This window comes from Mytilus galloprovincialis, chromosome 2 (genome assembly GCF_965363235.1).
Source record: "Mytilus galloprovincialis chromosome 2, xbMytGall1.hap1.1, whole genome shotgun sequence".
Lineage (NCBI taxonomy): Eukaryota > Metazoa > Mollusca > Bivalvia > Mytilida > Mytilidae > Mytilus > Mytilus galloprovincialis.
The window spans coordinates 59231430-59258552 of record NC_134839.1 but is presented as its reverse complement, the minus strand read 5'-3'; the positions used below and the strand labels follow the sequence as shown (position 1 = coordinate 59258552).

Below are 27123 nucleotides of genomic sequence, written 5' to 3'. Positions count from 1 at the left end.
CAATTTCATTTTTTTTTTAATTTACGAATGAATCTTAGGAACGCGAGTTTTATCGAGCATCTGAACAGTTTCGTGTCGAATACATACAAGTTGTCTGACAATTGGTTTCATATTTTTATACTGTAGCTAAATATTGCTTCAGTTGTTAAAATGGAAATGATAACACAAAAATGTTACTTAAATTATTCAAACAAATGAATTATTGTACGAAAACATTACGTGAAAAGAAATCAAAATAACACGTAATAGTCTTTTGTTAACATAGTTGGTAGATAACTGCAGGACAAAAATTATACAAATGTCCTAGATTTCAACCAAGTTTAAATAATTAGAATTTATAAAGAAATGAACTATTTAGTAGTTTCTTAACAGTGCACATAAAAGCAATCGCATTAAGGATATTTGATACGTGCGACAGATCACAAGTTGTTAATTATACAGCTCCTGTTGAAGAATCGATAAATTCGATTTTCGTAATTGTAATACGGTGACTTATAGATGTTATAGTTGTTTACATCTGCATGCGTTGTTGTCTGTGAAGGATAGTCGTCTCAATTGGAGTCATACCATATCGCCTTATTTTAATATATTTTTTTCGTTTGACAGAACATGCATAATTTTCCTGTGTTTAATCATCAAGTGAAAAATTTAAACAAGTAGAATTTGCATTTCAAACTTTCAAGGTTTTCATTGTCTCCATTTTGTTATTTACTTTGCATATGCACTTTTATTTTAATTCGTTTCTATGTACAAATTCTGCATACATATTTTCTTCATGTTTGTAAAACATTGTTTTTGGTTTGCGTTCATAAAATTTAACGCAAAAACAAAGCGGATGATATTACAGTGTACAAAAACCTTTCTGTTTTGAACAAGAACTACCCCATTCAAGCACTGGGTGCGACTTGTTATTTACTGTTTAAATATATTTTTACTTTACATAAATAATTATTTACATGACGCAATGAATGATAACGTAAGTATACATTATTCTTCTTGGAATACCTATCATCAGCTAGTTGTGCCAGTTTCGATTTTTAAATAAAAATAAGTTTACTAATTTTTAACAAGCAGCCATTTACCGTATATTTGCAAATGGTCAATTAAAATTTAAATTAAAATAACAAAAATGCCGAACTCTGAGGAAAACTCAAACTGGAAAGTTCTTGTGAGCTTTATTATAGATTCTACTAGTGAATCAAGTGCCATACACTTTTATCCACTCAAGACAGTTCAATTTTCTATAATATGTAAACTAATAGCTTGTACTATTAAATTATATATATATTTATTGTTTTTTTAGACAATGTATTTTGTTAAAGTCTTTTGTTTCAATTAAAAATGACGATGATGATAGTGTGATGTATAGTCAAGGCATTCCAACATAGATTCATAATAAGTAAAGATGTCTGTTATACCAAAATTCTATCTTCGAAATTGTGACAAATAAATCATATGTCACAAATAAATGGATAGTCATTATCAGTACATTCTTTGTCGTCCCATAGATATTCACCATTGAAATAACGGTAAATCATACAGTCCTGACCACCACCGAAATTATCAGGTCTGTGAGGACCCCAATAATCAAGTAAAATAGTCTCCATTGGGTTATTCCATGTCCAGTTGCCCTCTTTTCCTTCATCAGAACCGTCGATCCAAACATAATTAACCCCTGCTGAAAGCAGAAATATAAGTTAAATATAGAAATCATTGTTTTTAAATAAATTTGGTTTGGCGTATTACATTTATAAATTTGATTGCACATGATACAAAGAAATAAGGTATAAGACGAGTCATGATCATTTATACGTCACGGTGTAAGCACGAGAATGAAAAATAAACCATTGATATCTAAATAATCTAATGTCCATACATTTTGCTCGCTTAGCAATTTCTGAATGAACTATTTGTGTGTATAACTAAATTCTATATGTTAGTGCAGGGATTGAGTTTCCTGTCATGATTTCCTTGATGACGAATTGACCGATAAAAAATTATTATATCACTCTAATGGATGACCAATCATCAAAACGGTCATTTGCAGTATTAAATCCATTCCTCTTTCTCAGAAATGGAATAATGACCGAAGTTTGAGATTAAATGCTAAGAAAGACCAGTGCAGTTATTTGAACCGTAACATCTTACCATTCTGGATATTCCTAGGTTTATTGATGTGTTTCCATCGGTTTTAGTTTGTAACCCGGATTTGTTTTCTCTCAATCGATTTTTGACTTTTGAACAAGGGTATACATGTTGTTCTTCTGTGACCTTATTTATGTTGTTCGGCCTTTAATGTCAGTGTTGTATTTTGTGGAATGCTGTTACGTTTTTCTTTTCAATAATGCCCTCTGCTTTGCTATGACTAATTGTCTTTAATTGCCCCTTTATATATATTATAACTTATAACTATTTATGAACTGTGGTGACTAACGTTCTTAGATAACAGAATACCGTAAATTGGGTTATTTTGATTGTAGTTTTATTTTGGTTTATTTGGTGCCTCCAGTGAAAGTGCAAAATTAAACACACAAGAATAGTAGTCTAATCTATTAGTTCACCGATCGTGTACTTATTCGGATCATGACATTTTGACTGAGTGTAGAAACGTATGGCAGATGAAGCACGAGTAGACTGTGACGCTTAACCAGTTGTGCTCCTTTCAGAGTTAATGTGATTCATCGATTTCATGCTTGTTACCTTGATTTGTATATTACTTGATTAATGTGATTTGAACATCAGTGAACTACTACCGTCTTAATTTACTTAAAAGAACTCATTACGACTTTATTTTGGTAAATATTGCATTAAGACAAGAGCATAATATAAGTGGAGCTTCCTTAGTTTTGAAATTTATGAGAGTCCTTAAATGTCTTTGCAAATACATTGTATATTGAAATAAAATTGCTACTAGTCGGAAAAATATTTGGTGTATTCAAAATGTCATAAAATTAATGTTACCACAACGGTAAGTATTTGTATTTCTATATTTATACACTTTGGTTGTTAAGAATTAGGCAATATTTTTTGCCACAAACCTGTTTATTTATGAGTAGTATAGTAGTAATATTTCGAAAAACACCTACCTGGTATGAGACCTTTAATGAACTCATCATCAGCAGGTTTCAAAACCTTGGCAAGGTGTCCTCCAAAGGAAATACAGTGTGCCTATATGTACGACAAAAAGAAGAATTTCATTGAAAACTGCAGTAAAATCATATCAATTGGTAATGCGTTTAAATTATCCCAATTATTTATCCATACTGTATATACAACATACATTTTGAATAAAAGAAGGTTTAAACATGATGTTAAATTGACACAACTACAACCTGTTTTTGGTATAAATTCCCCGTGAACCGTTTTTGGTGTAATGGTGTATATTACAATCGTGTTTGTTGCAATTGGTAACAACTCTGTAGGGTCTTTTGGATAATTTGAAGAAAAAAAAATCTTGAAAGTTGTTGAAATGATGCATTATTTGATTCCATCGTTTGAAAATTACTAAATTATAATCCTGGTACCTTTGATAACTATTTACACCACTGGGTCGATGCCACTGCTGGTGGACGTTTCGTTCCCGAGGATATTACCAGCCGAGTAGTCAACACTTGTGTTTACATGAATATCAATAATGTGGTCATTGTTTTAAATTTCCTGTTTACAAAACTTTGAATTTTTTCGAAAAACTAAGGATTTTCTTATCCCAGCTATAGATTACCTAAACCGTATTTGGCTCAATATTTTGGAATTTTGAATCCTCAATGCTCTTCAACTTTGTACTTGTTTGGCTTTATAAATATTTTGATATGAGCGTCACTAATGAGTCTTATGTAGACGAAACGCGCGTCTGACGTACTAAATTGTTATCCTGGTACCTTTGATAACTATTTACACCACTGGGTCGATGCCACTACTGGTGGACAGTTCGTCCCTGAGGGTATCACCAGCCCAGTATTAAACGCTTCGATGTTGACATGAATATCAATAATGTGGTCATTTTTATGAATTTCCTGTTTACAAAACTTTTTATTTTTCGAAAAACTAAGGATTTTCTTATCCAAGCCATAGATTACCTTAGCCGTATTTGGCCCAATTTTTTGGAATTTTGAATCCTCAATGCTCTTTAACTTTGTACTTGTATGGCTTTATTAATATTTTGATATGAGCGTCACTGATGAGTCTTATGTAGACGAAACGCGCGTCTGTCGTACTAAATTATAATCTTGGTACCTTTGATAACTATTGAAAGCCTAACAAGGAAGATAGAATTATTTGTTTTATACAAGCAGAAATATGATAGTTATAAAATATAGGAAAATATATGCCGTTACTAACTCACCAATATCGACTGATGATAAAAAGCCTGACCGGTCAGACGTCCTTATGAGTGAAAAACAGAATTATTTGATCCTCCAACTCATTGAGCTAAAACCCATTGAAATCAAAAGTTTAGAGACTTCCAAATTTCAGTACACTACTCACTTTATTCTCTAGAAATATGATAGTTGTTTTCCAATTGTTTGATGTGTTTAAGCTCTTAATTTTGCCCTTTGAATTTTCCTTAAAATTGTATGTTTTCGTTATTTTGCATTTTACAATTAGGATCTCCTAATTTCAAACTCCAAAGCATAAACTAGAATTATTACCAAATATCAAAAAATATTTGCAGGATAACTGTACAAGTATATATATAAAAAAAAGATAATTTTTATTTTCTTTATAGACGTTCAATAATGATTTATCAATTACTATTTCCAGTTTTCGTTCGTACATTTTTAGCTTTAATGCACGACCAAAATTTAAAAAGAACTCGATTTGAGGAGAAAAAAACCTACTATGTTGCATGTTCATAAAAAGGGAAACCAAATCAAACAATTAAAAAAAAATAACAGTTTTTATTTTCATGTTGCTTTGTTCAATCAGTTGATACCGAATTTATGATAATTGAACAACCTGGACAAACTTAAACCTTTCAATGGTGACCTCGTTGCCTATTATTTGGAAAAAAAGAAAAGTTTGATGCTCTATATATATTTTTAAAATCATTTTTATTCCTAGAAAACAAATGTGGATTTTTTATTACTATAATACTATAGTTGTAGCTTTTTAAAAATATGATTGAATTTTGGACACAATTTTTGCACCGATTTTTTCCTGACCCTGGAACTGATTTTCAGTATTAAAGACTTTTTAACCTATCTGATCTGTACTTGAATTGAAACTTTCAATAACTTGCACTATTTGGGGTGTCATTCATGATTTCATTTCAATACAGCATATAACATAAACATTTTAGAGAACTTTTGCCATTATTATATAAAAGAAATGCATCTCATTTTGCACTTTTCAAGTTACGATTGTGATAGCAGATAATGGTTATTCTTTAATTAAATTCAGTCTTTTTAACAAGATTTTGTGATATTTATATTGTAAGTTAATCACAGGGCCTTCTTGCACACGATGAGATATATTTGAGTACACAGTGTACTCAATTTTATAGACCACACAAGTTTTGAAGAGTTTTTTTTTAAGTTATTGTTATATTGAATTGGATATTGTCTAATCGAAAATTAGTATCTAGATATAAAGCCAATACGACAACCAATTTCCTAACTTTATTAACCTTTCAGTGACCTTCAGTTATAGGGAATTTAATGTCCTACATATAATATATTGTTTTACTTTTTCTCCTTTATTCCTGTATTGAACTTTTATTAAGAAGCTAAGGTTTCAATTCCATCAAGCAAAGTTGATTTTAGATGAATTTGGCTATTTATTATAGGTTCTTATGACATATAGCTCTTCAACGGTTTCAGTACTTATACATCCTTGGATTTCAAATGTTTGGCTTTGAGCGTTCCTGATGAAGGTAAATCCAGAAAAGCACTTCGGACGCAATAAATTATTAAACGTATTGTTTTCAATTTTTCACATCACTGGGTCGATATCTCTGCTGATGGACTATTAGTCCCCGAGGGTATCATCAGCTCAGTAGTCAGTATTTCGGTACTGACATAATTTAACAAACCTTTCTAAAATTGTCCGTTGATAAATTTTGAAATTATTAAGAAACTAAGGTTTCAACTCCCTCAGGCAAAGTTGACTTTAGACGAATTTGGCTATGTATTCTAGTTTTATTTGCATATAGCTCTTCAACGGTTTCGGGACTTATACATCCTCGGATTTCAAATGTTTGGCTTTTAGCGTTCCTGATGAAATTAAATCCAGAAAAGCGCTTTGGACGCATTAAATTATTAAACGTGTTGTTTTCAATTTTTCACATCACTGGGTCGATACCTCTGCTGATGGACTATTAATCCCCGAGGGTATCATCAGCTCAGTAGTCAATATTTCGGTACTGACATAATTTAACAAACCTTTCTAAAATTGTTCATTGATAAATTTTGAAATTATTAAGAAACTAAGGTTTCAACTTCCTCAGGCAAAGTTGACTTTAGACTAATTTGGTTTTTTTATTTAGGTATATTTGACATATAGCTCTTCAACGGTTTCGGTACTGATACATTCTCGTATTTCAAATGTTTTGCTTTGAGCGTTCCTGATGAAGGTAAATCCAGAAAAGCGATTCGGACGCATTAAATTATTAAACGTGTTGTTTTCAATTTGTGTTTGCAGACTCATTGAATCTAAACATGTAAGCTCGTTTCAATAAATCCTAACTTCACGGCACAAATCAACGATTAATCTGAATACACTTATCTAATCGAAACTTTTTACCAAAAAAATTGGTCAGTTCATATTTTTCCTCAAAGAGAAATGGTCTAATAAATTGCATGACTTTTTGGTCACAAAATGAACTATTTGTGGGTCCATCTGATCTACGACCGCGAAGATGTCTGCTTTCTGAGCTGCTAAAGTGTCCCCTAACTTTTTTCATAAGGTCAATAAAGAAAATCAATGCTGCAGTCAAAAAAGACATATGATTTATTTAACTAAAATAAAAACATGGTTTCATTCAGAGGAGATAATGAAAATGAAAATTTATCAAAACTCCAAGCAAAAATTAAACAAAGAGAAATGGTGGATTAAACCTGGTTTTATAGCGCTTAACTTCTCATTTGAATGACAGTCGCATCAAATTCCATCACATTTACAACGACGCGTGAACAAAAGAAACACAATAGGTAATATTGTCAAAACATTGGTACAGCAGTCATCACTGTGTCACATCTCAAAACAAACAAACATTTAACAAAAAAGCACAAAAAACTACAAGCAAACTAAACAGCCACATTCATTGCATAGCGAATTGGACATTCTCTCATTTAGGAACCTATTCAACATGTCATCTTCTTTGTCTCCTGTGTCTTCATTGTGCATTAAATGAAATCAGTATTCACTGAATGTGGCAGTTTAACTTTAAAATCTTGACCCAGTTAAAAAAATGTCTTTAGACGACATTTCGTTCATTGTATATGGAAACTAAAATTCTTATCAAGATTTTAATGGTTACCTATTTCATCAATAAAATAGAAGAAACAATGGAACAACGTTATCTGATTTACATGATCAGTAATCTCCGTGCTAGTTCCACGATTTTTTTTACATTGGATTATAAGGAAAACCAAGAGAAGACGTTTATTTTGGAGAATGCCGAAAATTTTAAATAAACTAAAAAGATTGAAACAGGTCCAAATGACTGGTCTAGGCAGCATCAAACAAAAAACACTTTGGGAATCCCTACTCCTACGCAAATGCTTGACAATCGAAAAGTGTAATTAACCTTTTTATATTTGCTTTATTTCTATTAGCAAATGTATTGAGACCTATATACATGTTGTGTATTAGTAATCAGAACTGATGAGGTTTTAATCTTATAAAGATTTGTTAAGTACGAAGCTGGATAAATTGAATGGCCTTGTGTAACGGGACAATCACTTAAACTCCTGTGCCAGTGCTCATGTGTATTTGTCTCTAATTTATAACGTCTGATAGACACATATTGTGACAGAAACTACATTTCTTTCAAGGATGTACACAAAGTCGGATCATTTGAAGTTATATTGCATTTTAGCTATGTCTTATCAATCACTACATTTGGCTCGAGTAAAACATCACATACATTGCGGAATCATTTGTAGCGGGCATAAGGGTATTAGTTGCTAGATTCTTTAACTCTGAATCACGATTGTTACAGGCCTTGGAAGAGTTGACGAAACCAAGTCCACCCACCGTCCTTTCGTCGTCTGCAAATCATTTAAAAAACAGGAAAACCCCAAGTCAATATTCTTGTTAATTCTATCGTTGCATTTATCGACACCATACATAATCATTGTTTTTTGAACAGAGTAGCGATCTTCCTTTACATCATTGGATGTAAGGGTGTTGCATTGTGCGATGGTGTCAATAGCAATATCAAATGCATTCGACATTTTCTTCGTAGTATTATAACCAATTTAACAAAAGACTATTATATTATACATGTAGTAACATTGCAATAGTTGATTTTGAAAAAAAATACTGTTTTGTATTTATTACTTGTACATGTACAAATGTACATACATTGCCATCACGAGGTGTAAAATTAAATAATTGATGCAAGCTATACTTTATTGTAGTTTTAACATGGATGGGCATTATATTCGTGATTATTTTTGCCCGAGCGATAATGAGGGCTAAAATAACACAAATATAATGCCTACCATGTTAAAACTACAATAAAGTATAGCTTGCATCAATTATTTCGATTCTGAATAGGACAATTAAGGTAATTTCTATGTCCAATAAGTATAAGTGTAAAAGCGTTTGCATAGGCTCTTCCATGAACCTCCTTTGTTTGTTTGTAAAGAAGCAAACGGCTGGCACTGTGAGTTTCCAGAGAAGGGGAGTTTGAGCAGCCAGCATGAACGGTTGTCGTATCTAGGTTAAATATGTCAATTTTGGAATGCAACACATTACAGTCATAATAGATGAATTAGTAACAACATGTGCAACTTATTTTTATGTTATCATATAATTTTTTAAACATTACTCATTACCTCTGCATCTGGCCATGTTTTTAGCTCATTGACGAATACTTTGGATCTGAAAAGAGAGTTAATTTATATATATGGTTTTCCGTTTTCAATAAATATATCACGTAAAACAATATGAAATTGGAGATAACTCAATATTTAATATAGAAAGTAGCATTTACAAAGACATCGGGACTTTTGACTATAATCATACATTACCTGCTTATGGGACCGTTCATGCATATGTATGATGTATTTGTATACCTCTCAAAGAAAGTCTTGCAACACTTCCATTGAGATAAATGGGAATTAAAATTTAAAAGCTCATCTTTCCTGTTTAAAAGGATGTTGTGATTTCAGATATAATATACTTGTATCTTTAAATTAAGATATGTTTTTCAATTTAAAAATATAGACCAGAAATGAGAGATTGATTAGTATGAATGCTTCATGAAAAAAAATAAGGCGATGCTTTTTTTCATTTGAGTTGTTTTACATTTGTCATTTTTGGTTCTTTAATGGCGTTCGTTGCTTAGAGGGTTTTGTATTTATTTTGTGATTTATTCTTGATACAAAGTCGTTTCTTATTTATATTTCTATTATTACATGTATAAATGTGCATTCATTTGACAGATCTTCAAATTTAGTAAGTTTATATAGTAATTTTAGCAGTTAAAAAACAGAATTAACTCATAATTTTTTCATGATTTTGTTGTATTACAAAATATTAAAAAGATTTAAATAAAAGTGATTGTTTCCAATTAAAACTAGAGGCTCTAAAGAGCCTGTGTCGCTCACCTTGGTCTATGTGAATATTAAAGGAAGCAGATGGATTCATGACAAAATTGTGTTTTGGTGATGGTAATGTGTTTGTACATCTTACTTTACTGAACATTCTTGCTGCTTAAAATTATCTGTATCTATAATGAACTTGGCCCATTAGTTTCAGTGGAAAATGTTAGTAAAAATTTACAAATTTTATGAAAATTGTTAAAAATTGACTATAAAGAATAATAACTCCTAAGGGGGTCAATTGACCATTTCGGTCATGTTGACTTATTTGTAAATCTTACTTTGCTGAACATTAATGTTGTTTACAGTTTATCTCTATCAATAATAATATTCAAGATAATGACCAAAAACAGCAAAATTTCCTTAAAACTAACAATTTAGGGTCAGCAACCCAACAACGGGTTGTCCGATTCATCTAAAAATTTCAGAGCAGATAAATGTTGACCTGATAAACAATTTTACTCCATGTCAGATTTGCTCTAAATGCTTTGGGTTTTGAGTTATAAGCCCAAAACTGCATTTTACCCCATGTTCTATTTTTAGCCATGACGGCCATCTTGGTTGGATGGCTGGGTCACCGGACACATTTTTCAAATTACTAACCCAAAAGATGATTGTGGCCAAGTTTGGATTAATTTGGCCAAGTAGTTTCAGAGGAAAAGATTTTTGTAAAAGATTACTAAGATTTACGAAAAATGGTTAAAAATTGACTATAAAGGGCAATAACTCCTAAAGGGGTCAACTGAACATTTCAGTCATGTTGACTTATTTGTAAATCTTACTTTGCTGAACATTATTGCTGTTTATAGTTTATCTCTATCTATAATAATATTCAAGATAATAACCAAAAAGAGCAAAATTTCCTTAAAATTACTAATTCAGGGCCAGCAACCCAACAACGGGTTGTCCGATTCATCTTAAAATTTCAGGGCAGATAGATCTTGAACTGATAAATAATTTTACCCCATGTCAGATTTGCTCTAAATGCTTTGGGTTTTGAGTTATAAGCCAAAAACTGCATTTTACCCCATGTTCTATTTTTAGCCATGGCAGCCATCTTGGTTTGATGACCGGGTCACCGGACACAATTTTCAAACTACTAACCCAAAAGATGATTGTGGCCAAGTTTGGATTAATTTGGCCCAGTAGTTTCAGAGGAGAAGATTTTTTGTAAAATATTACTAAGATTTACGAAAAATGGTTAAAAATTGACTATAAAGGGCAATAACTCCTAAAGGGGTCAACTGACCATTTCAGTCATGTTGACTTATTTGTAAATCTTACTTTGCTGAACATTATTGATGTTTACTGTTTATCTCTATCTATAATAATATTCAAGATAATAACCAAAAACAGCAAAATTTCCTTAAAATTACTAATTCAGGGGCAGCAACCCAACAACGGGTTATCCGATTCATCTGAAAATTTCAGGGCAGATAGATCTTCACCTGTTTAACAATTCTACCCCTTGTCAGATTTGCTCTTAATGCTTTGGTTTTTGAGTTATAAGCCAAAAACTGCATTTTACCCCTATGTTCTATTTTTAGCCATGGTGGCCATCTTGGATGGTTGGCCGGGTCACCGGACACATTTTTTAAACTAGATACCCCAATGATGATTGTGGCCAAGTTTGGTTTAATTTGGCCAATTAGTTTCAGAGGAGAAGATTTTTGTAAAAGTTAACGACGGACGACGACGACGGACGCCGGACGCCGGACGACGGACGCCAAGTGATGAGAAAAGCTCACTTGGCCTTTTAGGCCAGGTGAGCTAAAAAGTGGAGAGATTCTATAGAATAATTATAATATTTATTTGAATATTTTTACACTTCACTAGTTGAGCTGGTTTGAACCTGTCAAAAGTAGACAAAATTAAGATTATTTTTTTTTGCTCACACCATTTTCCAATTTTTTTTTTTTTTATTGAATAAGTAATTTTTCTTTGTTAACAGCCACACAACTTGTGATAGCAAAATGACACATTTCTGTCAAGTTTCATATCTTTAAATTATTTTTTGATGCCTTTTAATATAAATAACATATTTTATTAGTGATTTTATTTCTGGTCACTTGTGGAGAGTTGACTCATTTGGCAATCATACCACATCTTCTTTTTTTAAATGTACCCTGTAGTTTTGTATCTGTAAAATTCGAATTTCTTCTCTAGCTCATATTCACAGTATGTTTTTTGCAGTAATAAAATAAAATAGTTGAAGTACTCAGTATTTTATTGAAAGATGCACAAGATTTGCCTTCGAACTTTTAAGGAGGCTCGAGGGTATAAAAATTTCAGAAAAAAACAAACATTTGTTTTTCATTACAAATTTTATTTATTTCCTTTTGTAGTTGTTTCTTTATCATATGGTGCAAAAATCATTCAAAACAATCAATTCGTGTTGGCTCCAGATGACTTTCAAAATGCATATATCATTGAAAAAGTTCCAAATTATCTCCCTTTGGTTGAAAAATGTCATTTTTTGGCTCTAAAATTGAAATATCTTTTTCGACTCATCGGTGACCTATCTTTTTTAATATAATTTCCATATAAGCTGTACTTAAACTAAATTATTGTAAAATTTTAGCGATTTTTGTAATAAATTTCTTATTTTATTTCGATATTGCCTTTATTTATCCTATTACTTCAACAGAAAAAAACCACCTTTACAAAAATGCATGCTTCTTTCGAAGGCAGATTGTGAGCGCAAATGAACGGTGACCCCACTTTTTTATTTTATTTTTCTATTACCTATAAGATAAAGTTCATTTATAGAAAAATATAGAGAAATCCTATATAAATGATTAAGACCCGCGAACCCCCTTAAGTATGAAACTGTGACACTTCCAATTCAGCTCCCTCAAGCATATAATGATTTTACCGATTACATATTCAATTTTAACTATTAACAATTAGTTTGTTGAATTCTGATATAAAACGTAATTATATTTTTTTTACTTATGTTTTGTTTAAATGTATAATATCAAAATTATTTATTACCTTTAATTTAAAACTAATAATTATTTTCTAATAATTAATCACTTTATAAATCAAAGTTGTTGATACTAGGTTCCATTATTTTCATTTGCTATTTTCTTTTACGCCAATACTTAGGACAACGGTTAGGACATCATAGCTTAGATAATCCTAAGGTAGCTTCGATGTGCATGCTGAGACATGTCGTCTGTCGGTCCTAACTTTATCATAATTTCTATCCTAAGAATCTCTTATAGGACCGATGTTAGGACAGTTTCTATAAACAGGCCCCTGTTCTTACAATGTTATTATGTAACAAAAATATTTGTATTTGAATGAATAAATGTCTTTTATTTATATTTTAGGCATTAAGCTTAATGCCTGCACACATTTTTCAGGATTTAAGCTTAACTCCTAGGATTTAAGACTAATGCCTAACATCATTTAGGCAATAGACTTACTGCCTAGGCGTTAGCTTATTGCCTAGGATTTAAGCTTAATGCCTAATTTCACTTATTGCCGCTAACATATACACATATTGCAAATAGAATTAACGATTTCAGTTCTTATTCTTCTTAACTTATCTCATCGCAATCTTCGCAATAATAAAAACTTCGCAAAAAAATTCGGAGTTTACAGTATTTGAATATTAATATTTAGTTAAAGAAAATGGGAAACATATATCATGCCTCAGATATAAAACGGTTGCACTCTGCCCATTATTTTACAAATAGTATAAAACGATGAAAAAAAGTGAAATCTGAATTGAATCCGACTGAAACATTCACAAATTGGTCTTATTTACTGAATAATATGTAACAAGCTAAAGGACTATTTGGATATTATTGTTTGTTCACCAAAATAAAGGGGGAAAAGATGCGCCATTGGTTAAATTTCCAGTATAAAAATAAGTAGATGTGGTATGATTGCCAATGAAACAACTATCTACCAAAATTCAAATTGAGTGGATGAAAGCAGTTATGGGCAACCGTGTGGCCTTCAATAATACGAAAACTCATACCAAATAGTGGGTTAAAAAGGCCCCGACTTAAAAAAAAAATACATTGAAACAGTTCAATTGAGGAAACTAACGGCTGGATTTATTACAACACAATTTACCAAAATCAAATTTAAAGACACGAACCAGTGAACTACAGACTACTAACTACTAACAGAATGAATGTTGCAGGTTTTAAGTTGTTAGTTTGCGCTCAACCCTCTCCTTAACCAGGGACATTGGTGTTACAAAAACATAAGATATACTACGTTTTAAACCAATATAAACATGTTTTGGTGTAGTTTTTCAAACTAAACTATAATCCTGAATGCATTGGATTCTGAAAATGCGAATTGAAATGTGTAAATCATACATCTTCTATGTCTGAACTTTATCTGTATCACACAGGGGATTCATTTTGAACAGCTTTCGCTGTATAAACACGATCAGAAGGGATTCGGTTGAATGAAATACAAAACATGGTGATTCGATACATTACAATCTTGAATCCCATCCCCTCCTAAATTTGTATTTTTTCCTTTCAACATTAGAAAGAAAACAAAATTAGTGTCTTAGATCTGCGAAAAAAGGACTTCTCCTTGTATGATTGTATTCAAGACAAAGACACAATACTAAAAGAAACAAAACAAAAGCAGATATTATGTTCTAGGTATTCGATCTTTTTTTTTGGTAATTGTAATATTGGCAAGCGAACAACATATACTTTTTTCCAGCCACTTGATAAAAATCAAGAGCTAATAGTTATGAGTCTACGGGTCCAAACAAGCTTTCTGTGTGAAATCTTTAGTTTCCCTTTTTGGATTTATAAAAACTTATACCAATGGGAAAAGTGAAAAAAAAACTATCCTATTGGTTTGGGTCAATATGTCATAGTTGAAGGTAACCGTTACTGAAAACTAAAACAAAATAGATAAATAAACACATAAGTTTTGCTTTTTTAGAATACAGCTTACACCAAATATATGATTTCAGGAAGAGGAGGAACAAAGTTGGATTAAGGACCAATAGGCAAAGGTTCATTTTAGTAATGATCCTTTTTTTTTGTTATTTGATTGTTGTTACTTAAAATACAAAACAAAAATAATAACGAATGCTTTCTTGATGAACACTGTCAATTTTGTCAGGCCAAATATCTGCTCAATATAATTGATTTTATATGTTTAACGTTCAGTGACAAATATAGTTTAAACTTGTACTTCAGGGTCTTAAAACTTATTGTCTTTTGAATTTATCCTTAAGTATTCTAACCGAAATTCTGTCAAATTGTGGTGAGATTGCACTGCAAACTACTCAGAGTCTTGAAAGACCAGATTTTGTGCTCGACCAATATAATCGAGCACACATTTTACTCGACAAGTCTCGACATTGTCTCGACAGTACTTAACTGTACCCGACTATGGTCTAGACTTTACTTCATAAGTCTGATTCAGGACTTGATGTTCTTAGTGTAGTCTGAAATGGTCTCGACCTGTCTCGACTAGTCTCCACAACTATCTTGACTCAGTCTCGACCAGTCTCGACCAGTCCCGACTAGTCTTGATCTTCAATTTTGGTCTTGACTGGTCTAAATGAGCCCATATAACTTAATTTAATATAGATCTAATGAAATTCCAGTTGATTTTGTAGTTTAGTTCAAAGATGTGAAATAACTCATAAATTTGATTAATATGCAAAAAAAATTATTAAATTCAGATAGTCAGCTTTACTTATTTCTATAACTTTTTCAAATCAACTTAGATATTCATAAAACTATGCAGCTATACAAAATTTTTCATCCAGCTCAAGCGTGTGTCTAGCGTATACCTTTACACTACAAGCACGTAATACATACACTACAAGCGCATTGAAAACGCTACAGATAAGTTTAAGACACGTTTAAGGCACGTTGAAATCGCTTCGGGGTCGTTCGGCTTTAACTAAAACGTATGCGAGTGTGTTTGTAACAAACACCCCATAATAGAACGTCCAAGATACGCCTGGCACGCGTCTCAAATACGTTAGAGAAACTTTTTTTTCTTCTTAGATATGATTGACAGGTTGAATGCACCCAAAAACACTAGCGTATTGGCAGCGTACATGATTTTTTAACATGCCCGGCGTACGTCGGAGCTAAGCTATACGCTGATGGGTGACGCCGGTATTACAGAATGCCAGGTGTTTAAGTAGTTTGATTTATTGTTGCAAATGGGTAAAAAGCTAGAATTTGCTGTTGGGACTAAATTCAGATAGTACACTTTAATCGTTTATATAACTTTTTCAAATTATTATTATTAGTAAAATATGTGCTCGATTTTACTGGTCCAGCACAAACTCTGGTGTTTTCAGACTCTGAGCAGTTTGAAGTGTTGGCACATGTATCTTGGAATTAGTAAGGAGACATTATTTCTAATCATATCACTATAATTTTACTTGAAAGCTTTTGGTTTAACCCAATCTTGAGTATGAACTCCTATATTACTTTGTACCTGTTTGGCTTTATAAATATTTTGATATTAGCGTCACTGATGAGTCTTATGCAGACGAAACGCGCGTCTGGCGTACTAAATTATAATCCTGATACCTTGATAACTATTACCACATTCATAGTAAACAAGCTTTCTGAGATGACCAAGGAGTCTATAAGTAGTAAATACAAGTCATTTATATAACAAAGAAAAAAACAACCTTAAATCAAAATAATCAAACTTAGACAAATTAAAATGTGTAGATTTAGAAAAGTAACACTTACAATATAGTATGTAATACTTCCCAACCAGGTGAGGCTTCTACGTCAAAATAACAATGTGTTACATTAAAATAGCATGCATTTGTCGCTCCATTATAACTTGCAGCACAACATTTTGTCTTCTGACATTGAAGAGCACATTCCAATTTTGAAGTGGTAATGTATGTTGGATTTGATAAAGACGGAAATTTTGTGTCCTTTTTAATCATGAAATTCTCAACATTTTCGGCAAAACTATCAAATAAATACTCCATTAAAAGTTGAATACAAATGAAATAAAAATTCATTTCTTTCTGTTCGTTTTTATCAAGCAAAATTTCACAAATGTTTGACAACACGAGGAAACATATGAAGCAAACTTATCAATGTATTAATTATTGACAATAATTGAGACAAGTGTATTCAAAATCATTCATTTAAACACAGAACAACTGTTTTCAATTTAAATAGCGATCGACCACGTTGCTAAATAGTTGTTCTTGTCGAAGCCAGGAAATGAAGTAGACACTATATAGTGGATTGTGGCTAAGTACAGTTCAATAAAATATAAAAGGGTTAACGTATGGTGCAACTTATGAACAGTTTTTCTACACTATTTAGCCTTCATATTGACCTGAACGTCTTCTAAATATATAGAGCGTTCGTAAGCATGAATATGTATTTAAAAGCATTAAGTATTTCCGCTTCATTGCGATGATTTCTACGTTTCTTATATAATGTATGGTATTGTATAACTAAATTAATTCTGTCCTTTGTCCTTTTTTGTATTATATATTCAATGACTTTTTTTAATTGAATTAAGTGCTGTTCAACTTAGATTTTCTTGTGAAATTCTAGTCAAATATCTTATTTGTTTCTCACGGATTAAAATAACGAGAAACGTTTTGTGGGTAACACATTCGCTAAACTAGTTTAATTATTTTGCTGAGATATTTCCTCTAACTTTTTTTTGTGTTTTCCTAATCAAGCGATTAACAAATTGCAATATGATTTACTATCAGCACTAGCTTGTTAAACTGAGTTGCTGTTTTTTGCGTTAATCAAAGCGCTATGTTAAGGGCAAACAAAAGCAAGAACGCAACTTAACAAGCGGATTTCTAATTAAACAGGTCAGGAAAACAGATAGTGTTGCACTAATTTAAAGAGGGGGTGCTTTATTATATATGCTTTCATGGAACTACAACAAATTAAAGACAAAGAAGAACATGAAAATAAAATGAGTAGAACCATGCTTTCTCTAGATTATAAAAAAAAGGTTCATTTATTAATTAAATGAAATTTAAATATTTTTGATTACTAATTTTGTAATTTCAGGGGACAAATACTACCCCTTACTTTAATACCTGCTACTTTTCAGCACTTTTTTGGCACAATCTGAAAATTTTGGAAAAATTTATGACTGAGGTTTTTGAAGAGATGGTCGATGAACTTAATGTAATCGAAACCTATTGCTTGATATTAGCACCTCGTAAGTGATCCAAAACTGGTCACTAATTGTTCATGTACCTGAATGTATTACCAAAATAAGAAATTACATCAGTTGTAATTTTTACTTAGAATGTGATTGGTTCCAACGCACTTAGTTTCGGTACTAAAAGTTTGACAGGACGAAATAAATATGCATGAAGTTAAAATATTAAAATTCATTATAAAATTTTACAAAGTAATCGGTAATTCATTATCAATGACATTAATTGCTAAGAAAAGTGCAAAACAATCACTGTATAATGGATTATATTGATACAGTAATACTCAGGCAATGTGACTTTGTTTGCGGGGATTCATTTCTATAGGTAAAACCTTTACGTTCAAATATTTGAAGCCTCAATTGATTTTGGTTTATCGTGATCATTTTATAAAACACAAAATACCACTTACTGGTTCGGTCAATGTTAATTATTGCGTAAGAATCGAATCAGCACAATATAAATTATGTCAGTTGTGAAATTCTTATATAACCTGAATCGATCACACGTTAACTTTGTCGGTTTTCTAAGCCCTTTGCTCGTGGTTATTGAAGTTTTGTCGTGCAATCTTTTCACCCTGTATACAGTTGCCGTCTCAAACCTACGTCTAGGCAGAATATATTCTGTTTTCATTATATCTATTCTAGAATCATTGTTCGCATGGCACTAATTTCTTTTTCTTTGTATCGTGTGATGGCATGACAGATGGAATTACCATCACTTCTATAAAAATGAAATAAAGGTTAACATCAGCATGTTTTTTTTTCTCCCTTTCTATTGCATGTATTCAAGATCAAACTGGTAGGCGTTCAATGTATCAAAAATAACCTATAAATGAAACTCGGTGTGTCAGAACTATACGAATAGCACCGTTCCACTAAAAGATATTCGAAAAATCTGCACTTTCAACAACACATGTGGACACAAACATGCATGGATAGTATCTACATAGTAATATCAAGCACTCAAGACAAATGCTAGTTTAGTTTGATAAAATTCCTTGATCACTGAGAAGTAAAATTCAAACTATCAACAAAAAAGATTTGGATGTTCTTCAGATCTAACAACACGTGTTTAAACGACATAAAAATCGGCATAGCGGAACGAAAAAATAACCTGATCTGTAACTCATCATTGTATACCCACATATAAAAAATCAGCACAAAATCTGAAGTCGTATAGAAAAAAGTCTGTATAACTGTGATTTTTGAAGTCCAAAACCTGTCATTTTGGCAAATATCAGTAGCGCAGAACGAAACTTACACTCCATCTGTAACACATCATGGTTAACTCACATACGAAAAAGGACAATTTTAAAATAATGTTTGTAAAGACATTTTACATGTCTTACATGCATATTAAATTTGTCGGCTCTATATATCCTGGTAGTAAATTGGATTGAAATCCGACCAACTTGACAAATTTCGTCAAAATCTCTTATCTTCGGCTATTTGAGATGTAAAAATCACCGCTTAGAAATAAAAGTTTCACCTATCAAGTTCTATTTAACTTACATTTATCAGAAAACAGGCTTTATCTTGTAACAATGAACTTTATAAATCGTGGTCAAATGTGGTCCTTACAGAACTTACTCCTTTGGTCTACCTGTGGCACCTGTTGTGTTGCTAATGGTTAGTACAACTTCGCTGTTGAGCTAAAAAAAATCGTAGATTAAAAACTGTAGAGCGGTATATTATCGCGGGGCGTAATTTTTCGCTTATTTTCGCGGATAGAACAAAATCGCAAAAATAAATTCCGCCAATTTAAAAGTGTACATGCAAAGGTGTTGATAAAAATTATTTCCTATACCTTTTTCTAAAAAAATCGCGAAAATAACCCGCTATACGGTTTTTCCTATCTATCAACTGTATTTCATCTGCATCAGAATATGTGACATTCCTCGGAGTTCAGTATTTTAGTGATTTTACTTTTTAATATGAGGATTGTTGGATATCAAACATATCTTGGTGATAGTTTTCAATAGGAAAAACATTTATATCATATTATATTTACACTTATAAAAACATATTGTACAGATAACCTTTTTTTTAAATTATATACAGGTTGCCAAATTGTGTATGGATTATAAACGAGAAAGCAATATCATGGAGAATTTTTTTTAACAGAATACTGCATCAGATACAAATGTAGCTTTATAAAATGTTGTTTGTATTGCTATAATACAAAACAGAAAATTTAACTATGCAATCCTTTACAAAATTTAATTATCCGAAGCAAAGTATTAAAACAAAAAATCTATATTTACACATTATATAGAATGACCAAATGTATGATGAGACAAAATCTTTGACAAATACGTGTCCAAGACTATTTTGTGATCCAAGATGGCGGAAATGCCATTCATCACTAATGTATAACTGATTAAAGAACATGTAGTTCTATTTAGTCAAGAAATTTTGTTTGAATCTTTTAGTAAACCCATTTCCTTTCAAGCCACAATACTCTGATTCCGAGTCGACCAGACTTTGGTCTTACCCTAAATTTTGTATGCGTAGCGAAGAAGCAGCAAGTGCAAATTTTCAAGTCTTGATTTGACCAGATCGTCTATCTAATCCTTGACCTCTTGCACGTAAGCCGACTTTCTTTACTGACCTCATTTAGAAGCGAGTCGTCTTAAATGAATCCAAATAATGACTGACGCGAACGAATCTTTCAATCCAGTTTGTCAGGGCATTTAGACGTCAAAGCTGATCAATAATTTACCAATCTAACTAGGGATTAAACAAATGTCAGTTTATCGGATAGGATACATTACCGATAAACAATTGATATGGTATATGTAAACCATTGCAAAACATTTGAACAACAAAATGTTCAAGCTATTATTGAGGTATTCCACTAAATATAACTAATTACGTTACTTTATACCGAAAGACCAATAAGGTAGTACAAATTATATCTGATTTGATTTTACACTAGGTTTATTTTCGAAAAGGTCTTTTTCAATCTCCACTAGATTTATATCTTCTTCTACAGATAATTACAAATTTGTATTGTATATATGAACATTATTATTCATTGAAATTGTTAAAGAGTTTTACCTTTCGAGTATTTGCCAAAGAATCAGAAGGACATTTTTATGAATATTTCATTGAAGGTTTAGTTATGTGTTATCCACAGGTTACAAAATCATAACATTAACAACTTTTCAAACAGCATCAATTTTGGAAATGAAAGTATTACACTGAACACTTGCTTGATTTATGGATGCATGGATGATTGTTTCAAAATCCTTTAATATAGTCTCTAAAGTGTTATACAATTGAAATAGTATTACTAATATGTCAAGTTCAGTATAGTGTATATTCCTGATAATAGTTTTGATCATTCTTATGTCCATTGACCAGGACTACATGCAGGATGGTTGAAACTGAAATAAAAATGGAACAATATAGATCATTGAATTCAAGTCCCGTTTTGCAAGACGTTTTTAAAATTGTTTGGATGTAGTTAGCTATAAAGAGAGAAAATCATACACATTCGGTATTACCATTTTGACCATATTACCTTTTCGGAAGAACAAAGTCACATTTGTTTGAAATCAATGCACTACTTCTCTTTTTAAAAATGTATTCGAACGATTTTTGTTATTACACATTTAAGTTACATAATAGTACTATTGAAATCATTTGAGTTATCATGATCAACCTTACAAAATACACATAAAAAATTTGAAAGTTTTTACAAGTTACAACTAAACTGGTTTTAATAACAAATAAAACAGATGTCAGTAAATCCTAATAAGCCAACACCCATACCATTTTCATATCTCGGGGGGGGGGGGGGGGGTCCGTCCTGGGATTATTTTGAAAAATATATTTTGATGGACTAGCTGACCGAAATGTTTTAAGATTTTGCACTGTAGCTGGGAAAAAAAATTATGCTGTCACCTGCTTGAAAACAAAAATTTGCACTGCTGAATTTGAGAATGTTGAAACTATTTATAACAGACGAGACAGTGAAACAGCAGATTATAAACATCTGTCCAGTCTTAAGATTAAGATAAGATTTCTATTTATACCTTATCATTTTGTATGTTCCTGTTATAGTGTTTGATCCAGAAATATTTAAAAGCATCCCGAATCTCCAGCATGATATGACATTTAGACCATACTTAAAACTGCAACTCTTATAAACATCTCCTGTTTCCAACTATGATAATTGACATTCCATTGAAAAAGAATGATACAAACGGAAAATACTATCCGTATACAAGTCTGTGTCATACATCAGGGCTACTTTAAAAGACTGCTTATGAAACCATATCTGACGGTCATAAAATGACCATTTCAACAAATATTCTTTGTCTTAAAAATATGGAATAACCAAGACAAAATTCAAAATGCTGGAAAGATAAAAAATACCAAAAAACTAAATAATAAAATCTATTAAAGAATTCAAATGAATTTTATGAAAATTTTATGGAAATTTTTCAATTTCTGTTCCACATGATAAGAAATTTTTTTTGCAGTCTTTTTCATAAGAAAAAAAATATTTAAACGGAGGAAGGTTCTGAAAAAAAATCATGAACACAATGAAAATCATTTTTTTATTTTTTTTCTGTAGAAGGCCAAATTCAGTTAAAAAGTATTTCTTTGTTTACCTCTCTTAACCTAGGTTTGTTAAGGTATACTGATGTTTCCAAATAAATTTTAGTCATTGTTTGCGCTTTCACAATTTTTAAATTCCATTTTTCTGTTTATTGCAATTGCCTTGTAACTGATATTTTCCCTTAAATGTTACTGGTGTAAACCTTTGTTGCATGGTTGAGATTAAACCCCATATTTAAAAAGAGAAATAGAAAAACAACAAGAATTTCTTTTTTTTTTACACAAACAAAACAAAAAACAAATCCCAAGACTTGATTCGCATTAATGGTGACGTCATTCCCGTATTCTCTTGTTTATTATTATACAATTTGACCTTAAAATTTCCGATTGCGATAAATTCGTTTTACCGTTGTTTATAGAGGGTAAGTAAAATCCATAAGGGTTACGGCTCCTGACCTTACCTCCCATGGGTTTAACTTATTTTCTATGGATTCGTAGGGGCCAGTATCACACCATATCACTTATTATATCTACAGCCGTGTATGTGTATACTAAGGCATGAGAATCTACACTGCTACTTGTTGACTCTGAACTTGTAACCATCAACCAGAATGTGCAATTTTCTTTCAAGTATAAAAATAAAAAGTTGCTACTCTTGAAACTACAGTGGTATGGTTTGAATCCTAGACTAGACGGTATGCACAAGAGTAGTATGCTATAATTGTCAAACTAGAAAGTTACCATTGCAAGCCCAAGTTAATAGGTGGGTCTCATTGGGGTCTAAGCGTGAAGCGGGATTGCCGATTTTTTGTAAGCGTGACACGTGAAAATCAAATTATTGTGTCGTCAAAACGGGAAATGAGGTCTAGAGGGACTCGGGAAATGACCGAAAAAATGAGAATTGCTTACGTACATAGTGTAAGCGGGATACGGGAATCTGACAAAATAGTAAGCGGGATCCGGGATCGGAATCCCCCCAATGAGACTTGTAATCATAGAGTACTGCGACGTCGTCCATTGTATTGGAATTGGTAGTGGTTGACAAAAGCACAGACTCCTACGACCAGACGTCAGTATAATGATGCAACTGTGAAGCTTCACTGCTTTTTTCAAAGTATACAATGTACTCTAGGGTGGGCAGGTCTACATAAGATTTAAAGATATAACCAGTAAAAAATAGTTATTTAATTATTAATGGATCGTACAAACTTTCTAAAATCAAGGGTTCAATAAAATGAAGAAATATATATATTGTAACCTGTAATTCTACCGTTTCGACTATAAAACCCGTGCAAATTGGAGTTTCTCTTTGTCTCAGTGGGTTATAACTACGCAGCCATGTCCGATTCGAATTTGGAATTTAAATCCGATGCCCCGTATTGAGAGAGTGGCACGTTCCCTGCACATTGAAAAACCATTGCAACAACTACTTGTGTGTCTTTCAGTGACTTGTTGCAAGCCTATCTTCCTATCCATAAAAACCATCCTTAATTCCTGTCCGCCTACCTTCTAGATCGCATCTAATGTATTTATTGTTAATGCGGTTTCATAACATCAATATGCATGCGATAATTGCCACTGGATTATCAAGAATAAACTATCAATCAAAACATTTTACATAAGTATATGTAAGTAGTTATGTAACTTCCAGGTACTTCAATACGGAAGCACATTAGTAATACAAAGCAAAACTCGCATAATTCGTATTATATAACCAGAATATATAAAACTTATACACTCAGACCTCCTATCACTTTTTCAATCAATTTTATGACATTGAAACTGGTCACTGATAATAAGATGATAATACAAATTTGATAATATTTCAAGAGGATTTATGAAATAAATAAAGTGAAAGGAGAGGTTAAGAATGATTTTGTTTAACAAATTAAGAATAAACTCATATAAAATATCAGGATTAATTTTCTTTTACACCAGACTCGCGTTTCGTCTTTACAAGACTCATCAGTGACGCTCGAGTCTAAGTGTTAAACAGGCTAAAAACAAGTACAAAATAGAACAACGTTGATAACCATCAATTTCAAAATTGCCAAATATAGCTAAGATAATCTATTCGTTGGGTAGAAATCTCCAAGTAAAATTTAAAGTTTAATAAACAGTTAATTTATAATATGAGCATCTCGATGTTACTTCATGTAAACAAAAAAATGCCGAACTTCGTACTTTATTTGGTCTTTTTAACTTTTTCGGATTCGAGCGTCACTGATGAGTCTTTTGTAGACGAAACGCGCGTCTGGCGTGTATACGGAATTTAGTCCTGGTATCTATGATGAGTTGATCTACTAGGTTGATAATTAGATTTTTACAAACAATAACCATCCTATGATAAAGTATTTAACAAATAACGTGTATTGCGACCATGTATTGTGGATTGTTCAATTTAAACCTTACCATCAGTTTTAAAAATCGGTAATTGTCACGAAAAAATGATACGTGGAATCGAATGATTTTTCAGACAAAAAAAGTTCTGTTACGTTCCTTTTTTTGTTGTTGTGAATGCACTGATTTAGTTTCAATAACTTATACTGCTTTTCCTTTGTTTTTTCTATGAAGAGTTTCGAGCTGCTTTTCCCTAATTAACATTATCGTAGGTCAAAGGATCAAGTTAGAATTGTTTAATCCTTAAAAGAAATACGATTTGCTGCGTTGTCGTTTTTGGATTGATGATCTGTTCATATGTAAAGTTTGTTTAACAGTTTTTCTATAAACAATATAAAGCAATTCTCATGATCTTAAGAATGAGATCATTTAACTAAAGGTTTTTTCTTACAAAAAAATTAAAATAGCACAAGATAAAGCGCTGAATTCTGGATTCTCCTTGATTAGGAACGCTGAAATCCGAATGTTTTGATAGTCATGGGTGGATAAGAACCGAACATGTTAATGAGCCTTATGACAAGAAAATGAATCTTAAATCATTGTCAAATACATCGCACAATAACTTTGTCTGGGGGAGCTTTAGCTACATTTCTTAAAAGTTAATGAATTCATACACGTATGATATGGAATTTAATAAGCAGCTATCGAACCAATAGTTTAGAACGTTACGTTAAATAAATGTTTTCCTTGATAGTTTTACGGACGTCATCATCATTTGAACGATTGTATGTAATATCTGTGAATATAAGATGGCTACGGATACTTTCCACTTTTTACGGCAATAATCTGGTTCTCGAATCCAGCACACGGAGATGTATTTAATTTATAGCTGCTTTTGATGAATTTTACTATTTGCTTATGGACTTTCCGTTTAGAAATTTCCTCGGAGTTCGGTATTTTTGTAATTTACCTTTTTACCACTTCTAAATAAAATTGAGAATGGAATCGGGAATGTGTCAAAGAGACAGGTTTTTCAATTTGTTTATGGATTTTTCGTTTAGACATTTCCTCGAAGTTCGATATTTTTGTTATTTTACTTTTTGCAACTTCTAAATAAAATTGCCGTATGAAATGATGATCTTTTGAATGTTTGGTCCTCAATACTCTTCAACTTTGTACTTTATTTGGCCTTTTAAACATTTTTTTATTCGATCGTCACTGACGAGTCTTTTGTAGACGAAACGCGCGTCTGGCGTAAATATAATTTTTTTATCCTGGTATCTATGATGAGTTTATTTGAATAGAGAAAGAAAGATTGCCACAAAGCAGGTCACCTACGGACTCATCAAAGAGTTGATGTAGTGGTTCTTGTATTCTAGTGAAAATAGTGTGTCACTCTTTTAACACTAGGCATCGAATTTATGTCTCCATTGCGACTGTAAGTGACTGTGAATTTACAAATCCAGCACAGCAAAAGGGAAACCTCACTTTGGCAAGGATTGTACTGTCGTCTGGAAGAAGACGAAAAGATTACCATTCTTCTTTATCATCTTTCAGTTATCCTTTGGAGTAGAAGGATCTAAGAAGCTAATCAAATTATATTATGCAAAGGTTGGTAAATATTTTGGAATTTATAACCTAAGATAAAGTCATATAAACGTGATTTTGACATGCATTATGCGAATGAATAATGTCCATGACAGGCTTACTTGCCAAAAACATTAATTATGAGTTTACATAATGTAAAAGTAAAAGGCTATGTGCATCATATAGCACTGACTATAAGACGACTATTTCTTATGTTTCTTTTAAGATTTCTCTGTCTTCCTTGTCATTACTATTTATATTTTCGGTCAAGAACATAAGTCCAGATTATTTGCATAAGCAAGCATATGAGTCGTAATCATAAAACAAGATGGCGTGAATTCGATTTCCGGCCCATTCATACACTCGATTTTGGTATTTGCTACTTCTTTGTCAATCAACCGCCATTTAAAAACAGGAGTAAATACGGAACGACTAGTGGTGCAAATGATAAGCCCGCTTTTAGCAGCTCATGGAATATGCATAAAAATTTTGTGTTTGTAAAAAAATGAAAACAATATGTTTAATAATTGCATGCATCCGAAGCGTTTTTCTGGATTTACCTTCATCGGGAATGCTCAAAGCCAAACATTTGAAATCTGATGATGTACCGAAATAGTTAAAGAGCTATATAACAAAATACCTAAAATAAATAGCCAAAATTCACCTAAAATCAACT

The 27123-nt window shown here is 31.8% G+C and overlaps 1 protein-coding gene across 1 annotated transcript; it reads right to left on the bottom strand.

The window, feature by feature from the left end:
• Positions 1-1247: 1247 nt before the first annotated feature.
• Positions 1248-16830, bottom strand: LOC143062328 (C-type lectin Cal-like). Its single transcript, XM_076234048.1, has 4 exons — positions 16487-16830; positions 9003-9048; positions 3087-3168; positions 1248-1678 (listed from the first exon to the last, which is right to left on the bottom strand). Exons 1-4 carry the CDS (start codon positions 16768-16770, stop codon positions 1452-1454), a joined length of 639 nt encoding a protein of 212 aa, XP_076090163.1. The 5' UTR covers positions 16771-16830; the 3' UTR covers positions 1248-1451.
• Between the last annotated feature and the right edge of the window lie 10293 nt (positions 16831-27123).